We start from the raw sequence: 18,074 nt of genomic DNA, 5'->3' as shown, positions 1-18,074 counted from the left end.
AGCTACATCTTACACACAGCAGGAATTGTCAAAAGTCAGAAAAACTAATGATTTCTGGTTTGATATTAGATGGAAATATTAGCAAACTGGTCTCCTTAGAAGCCATCTTCATATTACTTGTTAGACCTCCAATTAATTGTTTAAAGAAATGGAGACTTGTTGCAGTTATTTTCAATGTTCTTACAACAGTTACTTCAGGCAGCCAAGCTCAACATTTTAGGTTTATAGAAGCTGTAGGAAGTGTTTCCCCTGATCAATGGGTTTCACAACAGCTCGAGAGTTTAACGTAACGAGGTACAGATTGTTTCACGTGCGATTGTGTGCTTTTAACCTCCAGCACATAAAGCAGCACCTGTGAGATGTTTCATTTTAAAAATGACAGGTTAGAAGGAGCACCAGGCTCAAGCTGAGTGTGAATGCAGCTACCAATTACACCCAGCTGAGCGAGTCTTTACCAGCTTTTGGGTCTGAACTGTCAACACTTTGGGAGGGTGCAATGAGGAAATCTAAAAGTCAAAGTTCTCCAGCTAGGAAGTTTTTGTGTTCAGTAAATAATCTTTACATTGAAAGTGCAGACTTTATTGGTCAAATATTTGCTCACCTTCATGTAAGTATCTTTGTCATCCAAAGGCTGCAGATACACTGGCACAGGCAGGTTCTTCATCTTGCTGTCACTCGGACCACCATTCGTCACCTAAGGGGAGACCAACAAGCTACATGAATGTCCTGGAAAGAGATGGCAGATACCAAGTTTGGAGGAGGTGTGTGTCTGTGTGCGTGTGTGTCTGTGGGCGTGCGTGTCGGTGGGCGTGCGTGTCGGTGGGCGTGCGTGTCGGTGGGCGTGCGTGTCGGTGGGCGTGCGTGTCGGTGGGCGTGCGTGTCGGTGGGCGTGCGTGTCGGTGGGCGTGCGTGTCGGTGGGCGTGCGTGTCAGTGGGCGTGCGTGTCAGTGGGCGTGCGTGTCAGTGGGCGTGCGTGTCAGTGGGCGTGCGTGTCAGTGGGCGTGCGTGTCAGTGGGCGTAGAGTTGGAAAATGACAGTGGATCTGTACCAAAAAAGGCAAATCGCAACATACCTCTCTCTGCAATCCCACTGCCAATCCAAGCAGTGCTCTACACCCCCACATCCCTGAGAAGGTGTTTCACAAAGCAGTCACCCAGTCCTCTTCACTCAGTCCACAAGCATGACCCAGACCTTCCTGTCGCTTGCCATTTCAATACACCATCCTGCTCTCATGGCCACATGTCTGTCCTTGGCCTGCTGCAATGTTCCAGTGAAACTCAATGCAAACTGGAGGAACAGCACCTCATCTTCCGACTAGGCACTTTACAGCCTTCCGGACTGAATACTGAGTTCAACAACTTCAGATCATTAACTCTCTCCTCCCTCTTGACCCCAATTTTAATCCAATTCTTATTAATTTATTTTTAAAAAATGTTTTATTGTTTTATTTATTTGTTTTTTTTATCCTTTTTCCCCAACCACCCCCCCCACCACCGCCCCCCCTCACCCCACAGGGCCTCCTGTCACTTGTTTTTATGTGTTGCTTTCACAGTGTGCTGACCCTTGTTCTGCTATTGACACCTTCTGCTAACTTACCTTTATGCCACTATCAGCACCTTCTTTACTCTTTACCACTGCCATTAACACTCACTTTGTCTTATGTCCATGACATCTTTGTCCAGCTCTCTTTAGCTGTCACCTATCCCTGACCTTCTATCTCATTCCACCTGCTCCACTCCCTCTTAAACAGTATAAAATCCATCATATTTCTACTTCTCTTTAACTCTGAAGAAGAAACAGATTCGAAACATTAGCTTTGCTTCCTTCTCCACAGATGCTACCTGCCCATTCCTCGTATTAGTCTGGTAAACCTTCTCTGAATTGCTTCCAATGCATTTACATCTTTCCTTGAATAAGGAGACCAATACTATATACTGTACTCCAGATGTGGTCTCACCAGTACCCTATACAATTGATGCATAACCTCCCTACTTTTGTATTCAATTCTCCTCACATTAAATGGTAACATTCTATTCGCTTTCCTAATTACTTGCTGGACCTGCATAATGGCCTTTTGCGATTCATGCACCAGGACACCTAGATCCCTCTGCATCTCCAAGCTCTGCAATCTCTCACCATTTAGATTAATATGCTTCTTTCTTATTTTTCCTGCCAAAATGGACAATTTCACACTTTTCCACATTATCCTTCATTTGCCAAGACTTTGCCTACTCACTTAGCTTATGTCCCTTTGTAGCTTCCTTTTGTCCTCTTCGCATTTCACTATCTTACCTATCTTTGTGTCATCAACAAATCTAGCAACCATACTTTTGGTCTCTTCATCCAAGTCATTTATAAAAATTGTAAAAAGTTTGGGCCCCAACACTGATCCCTGTGGCATACTACTCGTTAAATATTGCTAACCAAAGAGACCTATTTATGCCTACTCACTGTTTCCTGTTAGCTAGCCAATTCATGCCAATATGTTACCCCCTACACCATGGACTTTTATTTTTTTTAATAACCTTTGCTGTGACACCTTATCAAATGCCTTCTGGAAATCTAAAGACAGTACATCCACCGGTTCCCCTTTATCCACAGCTTCTTCAAAGAACTCCAATAAATTGGTTAAATATGATTTCTCTCTCACAAAACCATGCTGACTTTGCCTGATTACCCTGAACTTTTCCAAGTGCCCTGCTGTAACATCTTTCATAATAGCTTCTAACATTTTCCTTATACAGGTGTTAAGCTAACTGGCCTGTAGTTTCTTGCTTTCTGTCTCCCTCCCTTTTTGAATAAATTAATAAATTTTAAAATTCACTTTTTTCCAATATCATGGAACCTTCCCCAAATCGAGGGAATTTTGGAAAATTAAAAGAAGTGGCTAGTGAGAGAGTTTTAAGACCCTAGCAAGAAGTCCATCAGGATCTGGAGACTTGTCAGCTCGCAGCTCCAACAATTTTCTCAGTATCACTTCCCTGGTGATTGTAATTTTCCAGAGTTCCTCCCTCCCTTTCATTTCCTGATTTACAGCTATTTCTGAGATGTTACTTGTGTCCTTTATCGCAAACACTGATGCAAAATACCTGTTCAATTCACCTGCCATCTCCTTATTTTCCATTATTAATTCTCCAGGCTTACTTTTTATAGAATTTATGCTCATTTTGTTAACTCTTTACTTTTCTAAATTACTATAGAAACTGTTACTTTATTCCTACTAATAGAGTTGATCAGTATTTTACCACAAGGAACTGAGGAGATTGCATGTTCCAATGTCCTGAAATTTTATTGAATTATCCAACTCAAGCTACAAAGCTTGCTTGGTCTTCTGAACATAAGGCTCAGGAACACATTTTGTGGAAAGGAAACAGAACACCCTGGTTTCTCACGGATAGATACATGTTGCACTCAAATGCACTACACACCATTTCAGCCTGTGTAACACCATCCACAAACATTCGCTCTCTCCGCCACCACCGACAGACAATGCCAACAGTATGTACCACTTATAAGATACACTGCAGGAACTCACCATGGCTCCTTAGACAACACCTTCCAAACCCACGACCTCTACTATCTAGAGGGATAAGGGCAGCAAACACATTGGAACACCACCACCTGGAAGTTCCCCTCCAAGCCACTTACCATCCCGACTTGAATCCTGGAACTCCCTCCCTAACAACACTGTGGGTGTACCTACACCACATGGACAGCAGCGGTTCAAGAAGGCAGCTCATCACCAACTTCTCAAGGGCAATTAGGGATGGGCAATAAACGTAGCCTAGCCAACAACGCCAACATCCCATGAATAAATAAAAACAACATACACAAATCCAATTTTCATCTATGCTTTACCATGTACGTAGGGCAACATCAGATTAAATGCAAATGCATTTAAAATGGGCTTACATAAGTTTACTTGATAATTTTGTTGGGAATACTGTGAGCAAACTTAATGCTGCAGCAATAACGGATGTGATGTTACATCTGTAAGTACACCCCTCTAGCCATCCTTCACTGAACCTCTCATTACTTTGGCTGACGTGTTTAATCGCTTAATATGTAATGTCATTAGTAAGATATCTGTTGGACTATGTGCAATACTTAAGCATCTCTCTCCTTTCACATTGGTCTCAAGGTTTGGGTCTTTGCCTGCAACAGTGCAACCCAACATAAAGCAGACTTTCTCCTCATATCCATTACAAACCCCAAATACAAAGCAGAGTTCTACTCTACGAGACAGAATCCAGCAGAAGGCAAAGAACAAAGTGCTTGGAACAAGATATCAAAGTAAGCAAATCAAAGTAGAAAATTATACACACTATTAAAAATCTCCAAACTCTGCAAAACCGGATAAAAAGAATACAAAACATACAACAGTTATTCAGTGTATACTCAGAGCATACTCACTGAACAATTCAAATTGAATGTTATATTTGTCTTCACTTAATTAAAATTTCCTTTAATGTAACAATTTGTATTAACATACTCTATTTAATGCAACAAACATCCCAAAGTATTTGTGACAGTAGTGGATACTGCAGGAAGAGAGAAGTGAGGGAAAGTGACGGAAAACAGTCACAGGTAAGCAACGAGGATTTGTGGTCGAATGGTGGGAAGAGATGGAGGACTGGTAGGATTTGTAACTGACCAGAGTTAGAGGATTTATGTTCTGGGACACTGTAGATGGTTGCCGAAATCCTGACGTTAGAGTCTCTCAATGCATGGCTCTTGAACAGTCTGAGTTGGCACAGAAGGTACTTAACGCTGCGATGAATTTTTGAAATCAGTTAACAGGGAAGCAGAAAACAACCTGATCTGCTTCATGAATTTATTCCCAACCACCATCTTTGTAAGAACATGATGGGCAGTCTGCTGCCTTGACATGAGTACCATACGCAGGGATATTTAAAGCTTAGACTAGTTGAATCCAAATTATGCATAAGTTTCCATTTGTTCATTGTATTTAAAGGAGCGAGCAATCCAGCTGAGTTCATGTGAATGATAAAATTTCCTGCATGTCTGGAAACAGTTCACTGGTCACAATCACACAACACTTCATAAAGTTAGAACAGCCTGGTCTAATTTAAACATTTTGATGTCAACAAGTGGCTCATGCATTTGGTACCCAAACAAGAAGTTTATAGATTCAAACATCCTGCAAACAACCACAGTTTTCATGGCTGGCAGATTTTTTTCTGATTTCAAGCCCCAGGCACTACATATATATGGCATAGAATGCAAATAGCACAACAATAGCAACAGTAAACGATAACTTTTCAGAAATTGAAGGTGTTAATAGTGGGGAACATAACTTCAGAAAAAAAAAGACTGAAGCGTTACCTGTTTGAATTTTGGAGGCAGACTCCAACCGTAGGCCTGAATTCGGCCATCATCTTTCTGTACATGAGCCTTGACCTGACGATACTGCTCCCTCTTCTGTTCCCTTCGTGTGACTGAAGTATTCTCACTGCCACTAACAAATGATAAAGTTACACAATACAACTGCTGCTTCACCATGTCAGTTTTGTGCAAGAATAAGCTAATAGTTTAAAATCCTTTAAACAGTACCTAGAACTCCCCTCCTTTTTTTTCTGGTGAAACAGATAGGTAGATAACCACTTCCGAGGCTACTGGGCAAACAACTCAGTGGGAGAAAAGTAAGGTTTGAGCTTAAGAATTCCCAATCCCCCCTCCACATAGAAGCATTTAGCATCCGCTCAACAACTCTGACAGAGGGACAACTTATTGTGTGTGGGAGACTATGGTACAAACTCAAGGATGCCACTCTGTGCAAAAAGGCAAGTTGTAAATTGAAAAGAAAAGAGACATTGATAGCTCTGTGGCAGTACATTCAACATCTGGTCCCTGTATTTCTGGTCCTGATGGTACCCCCCCATCACCCTCAACATATGTGCCTCCACATTTGGTCATTTTATATCAGGTTTGCAATAGCCCCACTCCAGATTCCTCTGGCCCTGCCTCTTGTTTGGTCTTCCTAACTACAGAAGCTGCAAGGTTTAATTCTCAACTTTGAAAGTTCTCCCTTAATCCATGGCCAGCTGTCCAGTTTTCAGCATGCCCATTCCACTGATGATCTTGTAATTGATGTTTTCCACCCCAAGAACTCTTAATTCTTTGAATACTTTGGAAAATCCTCTCACATTATCTTGGATATCAAATTCTAAAAAGGTCAGACACCAGACAACCATCATACAGCTTCCCAGGAAAGCCACGTCAAGGTTGCCAAAACCATTCGTGTGCTATTGATTTATGCTCAGGTCTTTTTTCCAATACTCTTGGAAGTTTCTTAGAGCTCATTCCTCTCTCTCACCCTGTTCCTTCTTCATATCAATAAGTTTCCCAAACCAGCAAGCAGCACCAACTTCTTTGCTGATTCTGCACGGCATCAAACTTCCTTCAGATCACAAAATATTCTTAGCCTCTACTCATATCAGTGAATCGCTAACGTTAATGATATCTATACCCTGCAATAGAGTAATGTAAATCTATTCTTTTAATTGTTCAAAAGCAGCGCCTTCATGCTTCTTGTAGATTTAATTAACTGCAAGCACTTCCTAAGTGAATGAAGGAGAAGAGTGGGGCCAATCAATATTCTTGTCTACATCATCTCCCCTAACTTCAAATGGAACTCTCCTGTTGCTATAACAGACTCCAAAAAGCTTGATTTCACTTTTTTTCATTTTCCCTCAACACCTCAAAACTTTCTATAAAGCTCATCTATTCATGACTTGAACTCTGTTTTCATATCTGGACAGACTCTTCCAGATCCTACACTGCTGAACAGATTACAGGAAAAACCTGCTTAATTAATAAGTGATTCCACTCTCACCACTGCCTTCTTGTTTTCCTTAAATCCAGAAGAATCTCATCTCCCTCAATCTAATTTCTTCTAGAATCTGCAGGCATTTAATCACCTAATCTCTCCTTCCTAATTTACATAATCTTTTCTATTCCTCTGCAACATTGGTGGTGTTCTGCACAATGGTTTTGGGCCCTTCACTAGAATTACAATTTCTTAGAATTAAAAAGATGATGTACAAAGGAGCAATACATAAAGAAAGTTCATAGGTTTGATCCCTGAACTGCATTAAATTTGCTGATCTCACTGGGCTGCTACAAATGACCCCATACTAGCAAATAGGTGAGGGGAAGAAATAGTTATCATCTAGGGATCCAAATCGCTGCCCAGTGACCTTTACTGGAAAGTGCACGTCCAGAGACATCAAGTAATGGCAAGCTCAGATGCACCTACAATGCAGTCTCTAGTCGAATTGATGCTCACATTCAGAAAATGACCACTTAGGCTTCCATGAGCACGAGAATCTGGCCTATCAGAGCATGTGTCAATACATTCAGGAGAGAAAGGGAGGAAATGGTGTGCAAAACAATATATCTTACAAATAGGGTAACACTTACTCTTCATTAAGGAAATCAAAAGCTTTTGACTTGTCACTAGGCAATTGAGATAATGTGCCACTTCTCTTCTTAACTACTCCAGGAGTGATGTGCGAGGTTGGTGCATTGTACTTCACGTTGACTGGTGGGATGGGTTTCTTGGTTGTATTACTAGATGGACTGAACAAACGGCTAAAACTGGAGGATGAATTAAGGAAAAAAAAAATCAAAACAAGGGAGAAACAGACAAAAATATTTTGGAAATTCAATACATGCTGACAAGATCACTTACAAAAAGTGCATACATACTGTCTTCAAGGACGTATGAATCCAGTCTGCTTTGGTTGTATGCATTTTTTCATTCACATGCAGAGAGAACCAATATTCTGTGGATTCATTTGGCCTAATTTTATATTTTCAAACTGCATATACACAGGCCCTTCCTCCCTCCTTCCCCATCCACCCTAAAGTATCATTTTGTACTAAGATAGAACCACAGAAAAGTTACGGTGCAGAAAGAGACCATTCAGTCCATCGTGTCTGCACTGGCCAAAAAGAGAAAAAAGAAACTAGCTGCTCATTTTAATCCTACTTTTCAGCACCTGGTCCATAGCCTTGCAGGTTACAGCACTTCAGATGCAGACCCAAGTACTGTTTAAATGAGTTGAGTGTTTCAGCCTCAACCACCAACTTAGGCAGCGAATTCCAGACACCCACCACCCTCTGGGTGAAAAAGCTTTTCCTCATGTCCCCTCTAATCCTTCTACCAATCAACTCAAATCTATGCCCCCTGGTAATTGACCCCTCAGCTAAGGGAAACAAGCCTTTTATCAGAACAAAAGAAAGATAAAAGCAAAATACTGTGGATGCTGGAAATCTGAAATAAAAACAGAAAATGCTGGAGAAACTCAGCAGGTCTGGCAGAGAGAAACAGAGTTAATGTTTTGAGTCTGTATGACTTCTTCAGAGCTAAAGAGAAGTAGAAATGTGATGGATTTTATACTGTTTAAGCGGGGTGGAGCAGGTGGAGCAAAACAGAAGGTGGGAGCTAAGGAGAAAATTTGGCAAAGATGTCATGGACACAGGACAAAGGGAGTGCAAATGGTGGTGTTAAAGACTAAAGGAGGTGCTGATAGTGGCATAAATGTAAGATAGCAGAATGTATTAATAGCAGAAGAAGAATCGGCGCTCTGTGAAAGCAAAACAAAAACAATTGACAGATGGCCCTGTATGTGTGTGGCAGAGGTGGGGAGTGGGGGAAAAGGGAAAGAAAAATAAATTTTAAAAAATTGGATAAAAATAGAGGAGACAGTCCAATCTATCTCCTGCACCTCTGATGCCACCCCTTCCCCTCTCTCCCAGAACCATGATAGGGTCCCCTTTGTCCCTACTTTTCACCCCACCAGTCTCCACATTCCAGCATGATGCCGCCACAAAATACATCTTCCCCTCACCCTCCCAGTCAGTATTCCATAGGGACCGTTCCCTCCGTGGCACCCCGGTCCACTCCTCCATCACCCCCAATTCCTCATCCCCTTCCCATGGCACCTTGCCATGCAATCGCAGAAGGCGTAACACCTGCCCCTTTATTCCTCCCTCCTCACCGTCCAAGGCCCCAAATACTGCTTTCATTTTGTGCTGCGCTGAAGCAACTTGCCAAGGTTCCTTCAAAAGCACCTGTCAATCAGCCTGAAGAGCAGCAGCTGCAAGCTCCCCTCCAAGCCACACATCCTCCTAACTTGGAACTATATCGCAGTTCCTTCATTGTCACTGGGTCATAATCCTGGAATTCCCTCCCCAACAGCACTATGAGTGCACCTACATTATATGGACTGCAGTGGTTTAAGGCAGTGGCTGGGGATGGGCAATAAATACTGGCATTGCCAGTGATGTCACATTCTGTGAATGAACAAAAAAAAACAGCCAAATCTGAATTTTAGATTCAGGTATTTAAGGGGCAAGAAGTTTTCGCTTGGAAATGCATAATTTCAACTTCAATGCCAACAATCAAAGGTGCAAAATATTCTTCCACCCCTCTGTCCCCAGCTTGAACTGTAGTGTCTCCGTGCTGGAATATGCATCCATTGTTAACACTGGATACGCTTCCATAGGTATTGGATGCATCTGGTACCTCATCCAATTGTCCAAACTCTATGTGTAAATGACTGCCAGCAAGCTATTAGGCAGCAGGGGAGAGAAGAATGGTGATGCAGCCTCATTCAACTTCTTCACACAGACACATTTTCCAGGAGATGCTAGAAGGCTAAATTGGAGGCGATCAGTTGGATCTTCCCCTCCCTATCTCTAGAACACCAAGGTCAATCACACCAACTCTGCTGCCTTCAGCTAACACAGCTTGGGCCAGGGATATTATTTGGAATCTTGTCTTTCTTTTTATTTGCTTGTGGGATGTGGGAATTGCTGGCTAGGCCAGCATTTATTGCCCATTCTTAATTGCCCTTGAGAAGGTGGTAGTGTGCTGACTTCTTGAACTGCTGCAGTCCATGGGCAGAATTTTCTGCCTGTTGGGTAGGCTCAACCCAATCTCCAGCTGGCGGGGAGCTGATCCCCACCAGAGAAGCGGGCCCCACCGCCATTTTACAGGGGTGGACCAATTAAGACCCGCCCAGCGTGACATCTGGCCGGAAGCACTATGTGTTTCCTGTGCGGGCGGAGGGGGGGGGGAGGGGAGGGTGGGATTCCCCAAAAGCGAGAGAGCGCTCTTTTGCACATGCACACAAAGGAATGCACATCTCCCTGAGGCAAAGTGCTGCCTCAGGGAGATCACTGATACTTTTAAAAATATTAAAAATAGAAAATAAAAATCCTTAACATGTGCCCCTCATGTGACAATGGCACATGAGATGGGACATGTTCATAAATTACAGTAAAATTTTATTGAACTTTTTAAAACCCTGCATGAAACCTCATCCCGCCGCTGAATGAAGTTTCACGTTTTATCTAGTTGCTGCCGGGGCTCCTGGCCTGCCCGCCAACCTTAAGGTTGGACAGGCAGGTCCTTTAATTGTTTAAATGATCCTGTCAATGGCCTCAATTGGCCACTGACAGGTCAGTAGGCCTGCAGCTGATTTTGCTGAGCCCCTGCCTTCCTGAAAATTTAAATGGGGTGGGATGACGTCGGGGGTTCCGCCAACGTCATCCCGCGTCATTTTACATGTCGGCGCGCAGGCCCCGCCCCCTGCTTGCCTACGGCAAAATTCTGCCCCATGCGTTGTAGAACACCCACAGTGCTGTTCGGAAGGGAGTTCCAGAATTTTGACCCAGTGACAGTGTATGTGGCAGCTCTGTATAGCTTAAAGCAGCTGAACCATTGGAAAAGTTCTGTGAAGTAATTCAGCACCCTCAAAATGAACAAGTGGAAATTGTGGAACTACTGCCATTATTTTGAACAGGAGCTCAAGAGGAGCAGGAGTAGCCTGTGCGAGCATTCAAATGAATCATGGCTGATTAGTACCTCGACTTCAATTATCCACCGCTGATTCATATCTCTTGCACAACAAACTATTTATTCTGGTGAAAATTTCAGTTGACATCACCTCCCACCCCACAGCATCCACAACTTTTGGGAAAGGCCTCTAGTTATTGTGAACATAGGAACAAGAGTAGGCCCTTGAACCCCTTGAATTTGTTCCATCATTCAATGAGATCAGGGTTGATTTGTATCTTAGCTCCATTTACCTGCCTTAGCTCTGCATCTTTCAATACTAGTGGAAAAGTGTAGCTGGATATTACTCCTGAGCAGCCTAGCTTTAATTTTCAGATTACACCCATTTGTTCTGGATTCCCCATCAGAGGAAATTGTTTCTTCCTACTTACCCTATTGAATCCCTTTATCAATATAAAGGCCCAATCAGATCATCTCTCAACCTTCAGCGTGCAACCTATTGCTTTAAGCATGCCTGCCCATCCTGGGGAACATCCCTGGCACCATTTGTGAAGCTGCAAAAGCAAAGTGGCTGGGTTCCTCGCTGATGGGCTCATTCTCCACCCATTAATGTGAATGGAGGAAAATTCACCGGCTGCTGAGGGAAGAATCAGAAAGTCTGGGACAAAAGTTCACCAGCAAGTCTGACAATATGTCTCAGTATGCAGAGAAAGCGTAGTTAAGTTGGGTTAACAAACACCTACTCTAATATTTAAGTATTTTTTCTACCCTCAAAGGAACACAAAGAATTAAGGAAGGCACTCAAGTTTTTTGAGCTGGGTTTCATTGAGTCGAGGTTTTTCCCCTGAGGCCAGGGATCCCCATCGATCCTGTTGAGCTGACCACTAGGCGGTGCACAGGAACAGCTTAGTAATGTGGCTGCAATTCCATTTAATGCTGCTTGGGAGGCAGCCTCCAGCTGAAACTGCCAGGGATAGCTGACTTGCAAACCAGTAAAACATTGGTTCTTTCATCTCAGACACCCTCGGCTGCCCAAATACATTGAAAACTTATCCCACTGGAGAGGTGAATGAGTTTATTTAAAATTAATGCTCAATATTGGGATATAGCTGGCAAGGCCAGTATTTATTGTCCATTTTAAGCTGCCCGATAAGGTGATGGTGGCTGCTTTCGTAAACCACTACTGGTTTGATATGACTGAGTGGTTTATAAGCCTCTTCCAAGGTCAGTTAAGAGTCAATTGGGATAGTGCAGGACTGGAGTCACCCAAAGGCCAAGATCAGGGTGACAGGTTTCCTTCTCTATATTAGTGAATCTGTTAGGCTTTTTTTTTTAAAACTACAATCTCACAGCTTCATGGTCACTTTTATTGATACAATCATTTTATTTCCAAGTTTCATTGAATTCTCACACTGCTGTGGTGGGATTTCAACAGACCAGACATTTAATTGTGCCTAACCTTTAGATTAAAAGACAACTGCAACAGATGAAGCTGTTAAACTTGAAGAGTCACTGTGGACATTATTGCTGATGTTTATTGCTCCATTCTGCTACCTGAGTTTAACAAATTAGCATAGAAGATCTATACATTGGAGGATCCATTGCAAAATTTTCCTTAATTGCTGCTGTATGAAAGAACTAAGCTTTTCTATGGTAAATATAAAATACGGCCCAATGTTCCAGTGATTGACAGCACAGCCTCTGAATGCTACCCCTATGCACACCTGGTTCTTCCACACACATTCACATTGGAAAAAAAACATGCTTTTGAAAAATTAGCTGAATGAGTTTGAAAAACAGAATACAACCTCTTTTTTTTTTAAAAAAGTCTGCACTATTACCATAAACAAGCCAGCACACTCCAGACAAAAACCAGCCTCAGCTGCCCATGGGTTAGAGGTGGTCTGGCACAACCCTAGCATATCAAACACACAGCTACTGAATGCAGGTTACAGTTAGGGTCAAAGAAGAAACCAAAGCAACAATTGTAGCAAAAAATACCCACAGTCTGCAGGTGAATACCAACAGGGAACATGAAAAAAATGAAAATAAGTCATTAATAATTCAATAGTAAATTACACTTTTTTTCTGACACAGTGATTGCATTAAAATGGCACTGAAACTCATGCACACTGACAGTGTAATTGCATTAAAATAGCAAAGCAGAAATGTCAGTTGAAGATCCAAACACTTGATAAGGTGGCAAAAATGTCTTCCAATCATTGAGCAGGATATTAGACATTTTAAGATGGGAGCAGAGAGATCATGGGTGTCTATGGAAGCACCATTTCAACCACCAAATGTGTCTGTTGCCTGTGGCAATTTTTGTGGTGTCACAAATCATTTCATCCACTGGAACAATATCTGGTTAGCTGGGAACAAAATCAATTTTCCCCACATGGTTCATTGGTTATTGGACATCATTCAGGGGAATGGGGAATAGTAAGGAGCAAATGTTGCAACAAATTACTTGTTAACTTGACCCTGGTGGTTTATGGACGGACACAAGGACTGGAAAATTGTACTGAGGACCAATAGGCAAGTCACAGTTCGATGCAGCCATGGTTGCACAAATATCAGTTAACCCTGCATTTAAACATTAGGGACAAAGCGTAGGATATTGGATTTTGGGTTGGGACCCCATTGGGGTCAGATGGGGGTCCTGACCCTGCCCTGTGTAGGGAACAGTCACCCGGTAGTGATTTTTCCTGAACTGGCCAATTTGGGCCAGTGGGCATGCTTACCTTTCAATTAAGGAAAGCAGGCAGTCTCTTGTACCTGGAAGGCCAGTTGAGGCTCGGGAGGAGCAGCATCCAGATAAGAGAGAGAAGGTGCTTTCATCTTGAGGCACTCAGTCAGCAACTTTTAAATTTAACTAGGTAGGTAGGTGGGGGGGAGCCTCAAAGCTTGGTCTGGAGTGCAGGGAGCTCTTGCCAGGCAGCTGGCCTCTTTCTGATGCCACACAAATTGGAAAATTCCAGTAAACTTCTGATAATTGGCCTTAATTGGCTAGTGACTCTGGTGTGCTGATCTAGCCAAACTCAAAGCATTAAAAACACAGCTAAATCTTGGTCATCATGGAGGGTAGGTATTGCTCTGATAAGGTCACTCTTACCCTAGCCAGGTCATGTACCACAGTAAGTTCAGAAATGAGTCAAGGTCTAACCCTGCTGAGTGACTGTAATGGTGCATTAGGAATCTGATATAGGCCAATATGTGAAAACAGTTACTTCTTTAATGCTACACTTGCTCACGTAAAAATCAAATTTAGCCCTAATAATTAGCAGATTTTAAAGTGAAGTCAGCTTATATTGTGATATATGCAGGAAACATGGAGCCCCCTTTTAAGTGAAATGAAGGAAATTTATGCTGAAGCGTTTTGTCTTGGGAAAAGAAAGTAGACCAAGTCTGCTGTGCAAGATTACATAGCAGAGTTCTGATCTTGTGTGCATTACATAATTCCCACTTCAAGTTAGAAAATGTGGCATGGGAACAAATGTCACCAGTGGCATTTGCCCATCCATGTAAACGTGCTCCAACTGAACAGAGTGCACATAAGCAAGCTTCAGCAGGCAAACTTGCACACAACAGGAAACAATGTCTACAGAACACAAGTTGGGAGAGTCTGTCCATTTCACATTCTGGATTATTATAGATTTAACCTCTCCTGTTTGCATTTCTTTTCTCTCTTGTTCAGATTTGACAATTCATGCAAACACCAGTTATGTGACTAATACAGTTAGAATTCAGGATGGGTACTTACAACTGCCAGATGGTAGATTTTTTTTTCTCCTGTATGGATGGGTTTTCTCTTGAGGCACTAAGCACAGAAGATACATAAACAAACAGTTTTTAAATTCTGGCCGAAACAGGTTAGGAAGAAACAAAAAGAAAATTGGAGATAACTTTTCCAGTTGGAGAGCTCATACCGGATCATCTCTGTCCATCGCACAGCTTCCTGCAGCTCCATCAGCCGCTCCTTATACTGATTACGCTCCATGAGAACACGGGCCATCTCCACACGAGTAAAGCGCTTTCTCTGAGCAGTAGGAACATCACTCTTTTTTTTTTAAAAAAAGACAAAAAAAAAAGTGTAAGACATGGCAAATTGCTTTTCGGCAGTTCAGTGCTGTTTTCTCAGGCACAAATATTTCTACCCTGAAGAATGGCACAGAATACAAATTTCCCCATTTGTCAAGGAGGATTCCAAATTCACTGTTCCAGCTCCCAATGTTGCAGGTGAACCTCCCAAGTACACTACCCTTTCTAGGGTACATGCAAAGTATAACTATTATGGAACTAATGTGGAAAGAATTTTGTTCAGTGCAACTCTCAACAGAAAGAGGGAATGGGAAAAATTGGGAAAAGGCTATTTCGGGACAAGATGACCTGGGCCAAGCCTCAGTTTGATGAGAAGTGTCAATCAAGAAATGGCAGCTGGTTGCTTGCCTGTTGGCTCGAAACTAGTTTGTAGATCGGGGGAAGGGAACTTGAAAAATGGAAAATACACAAAATTTTAGGAGTGGTGAAGAGAGAGATAACACTCTGTACCTCGTCAGAATCCTCCTTAGCTCTGCTTCTCGCTTCTTCAGCCTCTAACCGTACTCTGAAAGAAAATATTGCGATTATAATTAAACAGATCAGAAGGTCATTAGTTCACTGGTTCCTCTAGCACATTGCAAAATATAAATGCATCAGACAAATAATAAAGCAAATTCTCATGGAAATTTTCTGAGTTTGTTAAAATGTCTGGGAAAATGCATAGTACACGGTCCAGTAATAACAATTTGTACTCTGCCAGTAATTTCTGAAGTAATGTCACAAAAAGTCACAAACATCAGCATAGCTGTATTCTTCTGTACGAAAGTAATGAGGGTGGTGGAAATAATAATTCAATTCTCACTTCCTCAGCTCTTCCTCCAAGTCTCTATTCTTCTCCTCCAGCTTCATCTTGGCTTGTCTGACTGACTCCAGTTCTCCCTGCAGCACATCCTTTTCACAAGTCAGCTCATCGACCTGTGCTATCAGGTCATTCTTCACCACATTCAGGGCGTTTCTAAACAGAAGGAGGAACAAGTAACAGTAACATGAATAAGTATAGAGTTATTAATATTAAGGATAAAGAGGAAGAACCATAAGTGTTGACCCTTGAATATTAGTGGCTGGGAGTGAGAAAGCATTATGCCTTCCCCATCCCCAGAGAAGAGAAATCTGAAGCCTATTGTACATTAAAAGGAACCAGAATTCAGCGGAGACAGTGTCACAATTCCCCACTTGGAAAGATCCAAATGTCACGGACACTCACAAGAAAGGAAACATATCAGGAAGAGGAGATTGCCAAAACCATCAGGCATCTTTCAATAGCCAGCTTGAATTATCATTTTCTCCCACCCTCCTAGATTTCCATGCCTCACACCAAGAAAGAAAATGGTTAAAGCCCAGAAGCAAAAAAAGTGGTCCACCAAGCATTGCTTTTGTTTTTATTATCGTGGAGTTCCTCAAGCTCCGATTCTATTTGGTGGAATCAGTTTAATTTCTGACTGGATTCCGATTCATTTCAGGTCTTTGCATGCTATAAATAGTTTAATAAAATCCCTGTACAGATACAGAGAGTTTTATTAAAACAGATCCCTTCCCAAAGCTGCTAAAATTAATCTATATTTACGGTGCTCCCAGGATTCAGGAAATACGCTTACATTGTTAAACACACTATGAGATTCTTTATGTAATAATCTTTCAAACTGGGGACTGTGAGGGGTTCCCAACAGTTAATGAATTTGCTGCACTGTTAGCACAGTATCTCGAGAATCCTTTATGTGTTGTCCAACATAAATTAATATTATGGTTGTTTGTAAACCACTGTTCATAATATTTTCTTTTTCCTTTTCATAGAATTGGTTATAGTTCAAAGCATCACAACAAACACACACACACACAACTCTTTCTTTGGCAAACTGAGAGGATAGACATGAACTACAATTCAATACTCATATGAGCTACTATTCCTCTCTTTGTTGGGACCAACAGGGCCTAAGCAGAACTCTGCTGTCATGAAACATCTTCCAACATTGGTAAAGGAGTACAGCAAAGAAACTTCTCAATCTCACTGCTGACTTCCCAATTTAATAGATTCTATTGTATGTATCCAATGCACCTGCATGTCTACTGCAACAGAAAGGGGATCTAGTTCACAGGTACATGTTATCGAGGGCATTCCCATGGACGTGTACCAACTTACCTGGTAGGACTCATGATTCATTTGCCTGGACCAATTCTGAATGTAATGAGAAATGACTAACAATTGGCTGCCAGGTTAGGATAATAATCTTTAGATACTGGTATCTGTTTAGTTTTTTTTGATAATTAAAAAGCTGTTTCTTTGGAGCAGCTGAGAAAGGCAACAATCTTAAATTACTCGTGAACTTAAGCTCTTGGTTACTTTTGCCAAAGACTTGATTCTTGATCTTGTTTTTTCCCATCCTTTACCCGAGCTCCTTCTTGAACTTGTTATTGGGATACAGACATGTATATATCAATTGTCCGTCGTTACCTCGCCAAAACTGCCATTATTAATGTCTGAACTTTTGATGGTGGGTGCAGAGACCAATTGTTGTATCTTTAATAGCAAAGTAGCAGACGTTAGCTAACCCAGCACACACCAGGGATGGATCCCAATATTTCCTGATCTGCATGTTTCAGCTATTCATAGAATAAATTGATTGAACTGTCAGGACAGCGCTACTCTTATTTTTAAGTGTGCTTCAATCTTTTGCACACATACAACTCGTGGACACAGACATCTGTGTTCTTAGAAAATTCGAAGAATTGAAAAATTGACAAATACCACAAAAATATAAATTCTCTTTAAGTCATAAACACCTGTACAGAACAATGCAATGCAGACCACTTCTAAAATCTGAACAATTACTTTCCAGGAGACAGCTGCAATAGACAAGTTCACCTGAAACAGGATTCAGTAACATTCAACCGAGACTTACTTGGTCTCCAGCAGCTGTGTGTTTTCCTGAATAAGATTTTCAACTTCACGACCCATACCTGGTAATAAATTAAACGTAGAAAGTTATAATCTCCAGGCTGCAAAGCCAGCATCAGCACAGCCTATCATAAATTACTGTCTTATCAAGTTCATCAGGAGAGCACCATCTCAATATTGAATGTTGCTACTAATATCATAAAAAGCCCGATTATTTACATACAATAAAAGCTAGCTGTTCAAGAAAAAAAT

The 18,074-nt window shown here is 41.8% G+C and overlaps 1 protein-coding gene across 2 annotated transcripts in view; it reads right to left on the bottom strand.

Annotated features, from left to right (window-relative positions):
- LOC121293722 (C-Jun-amino-terminal kinase-interacting protein 4-like) overlaps positions 1-18,074 on the bottom strand; it is a 240,007-nt gene that overhangs the window by 29,996 nt on the left and 191,937 nt on the right. For both annotated transcript variants that reach the window (XM_041216938.1, XM_041216939.1), the window contains exons 9-16: positions 17,827-17,884; positions 15,732-15,884; positions 15,380-15,434; positions 14,758-14,888; positions 14,592-14,648; positions 7,444-7,620; positions 5,347-5,479; positions 602-694 (exon numbers count right to left, since the gene is read on the bottom strand). In XM_041216938.1, the coding sequence (XP_041072872.1) occupies positions 602-694; positions 5,347-5,479; positions 7,444-7,620; positions 14,592-14,648; positions 14,758-14,888; positions 15,380-15,434; positions 15,732-15,884; positions 17,827-17,884 (857 nt within the window). The remainder of the gene's footprint in view (positions 1-601; positions 695-5,346; positions 5,480-7,443; positions 7,621-14,591; positions 14,649-14,757; positions 14,889-15,379; positions 15,435-15,731; positions 15,885-17,826; positions 17,885-18,074) is intronic.

This window comes from Carcharodon carcharias, chromosome 22 (genome assembly GCF_017639515.1).
Source record: "Carcharodon carcharias isolate sCarCar2 chromosome 22, sCarCar2.pri, whole genome shotgun sequence".
NCBI classification, from domain to species: Eukaryota; Metazoa; Chordata; class Chondrichthyes; order Lamniformes; family Lamnidae; genus Carcharodon; species Carcharodon carcharias.
This window is presented reverse-complemented; position numbering and strand designations above follow the sequence as displayed.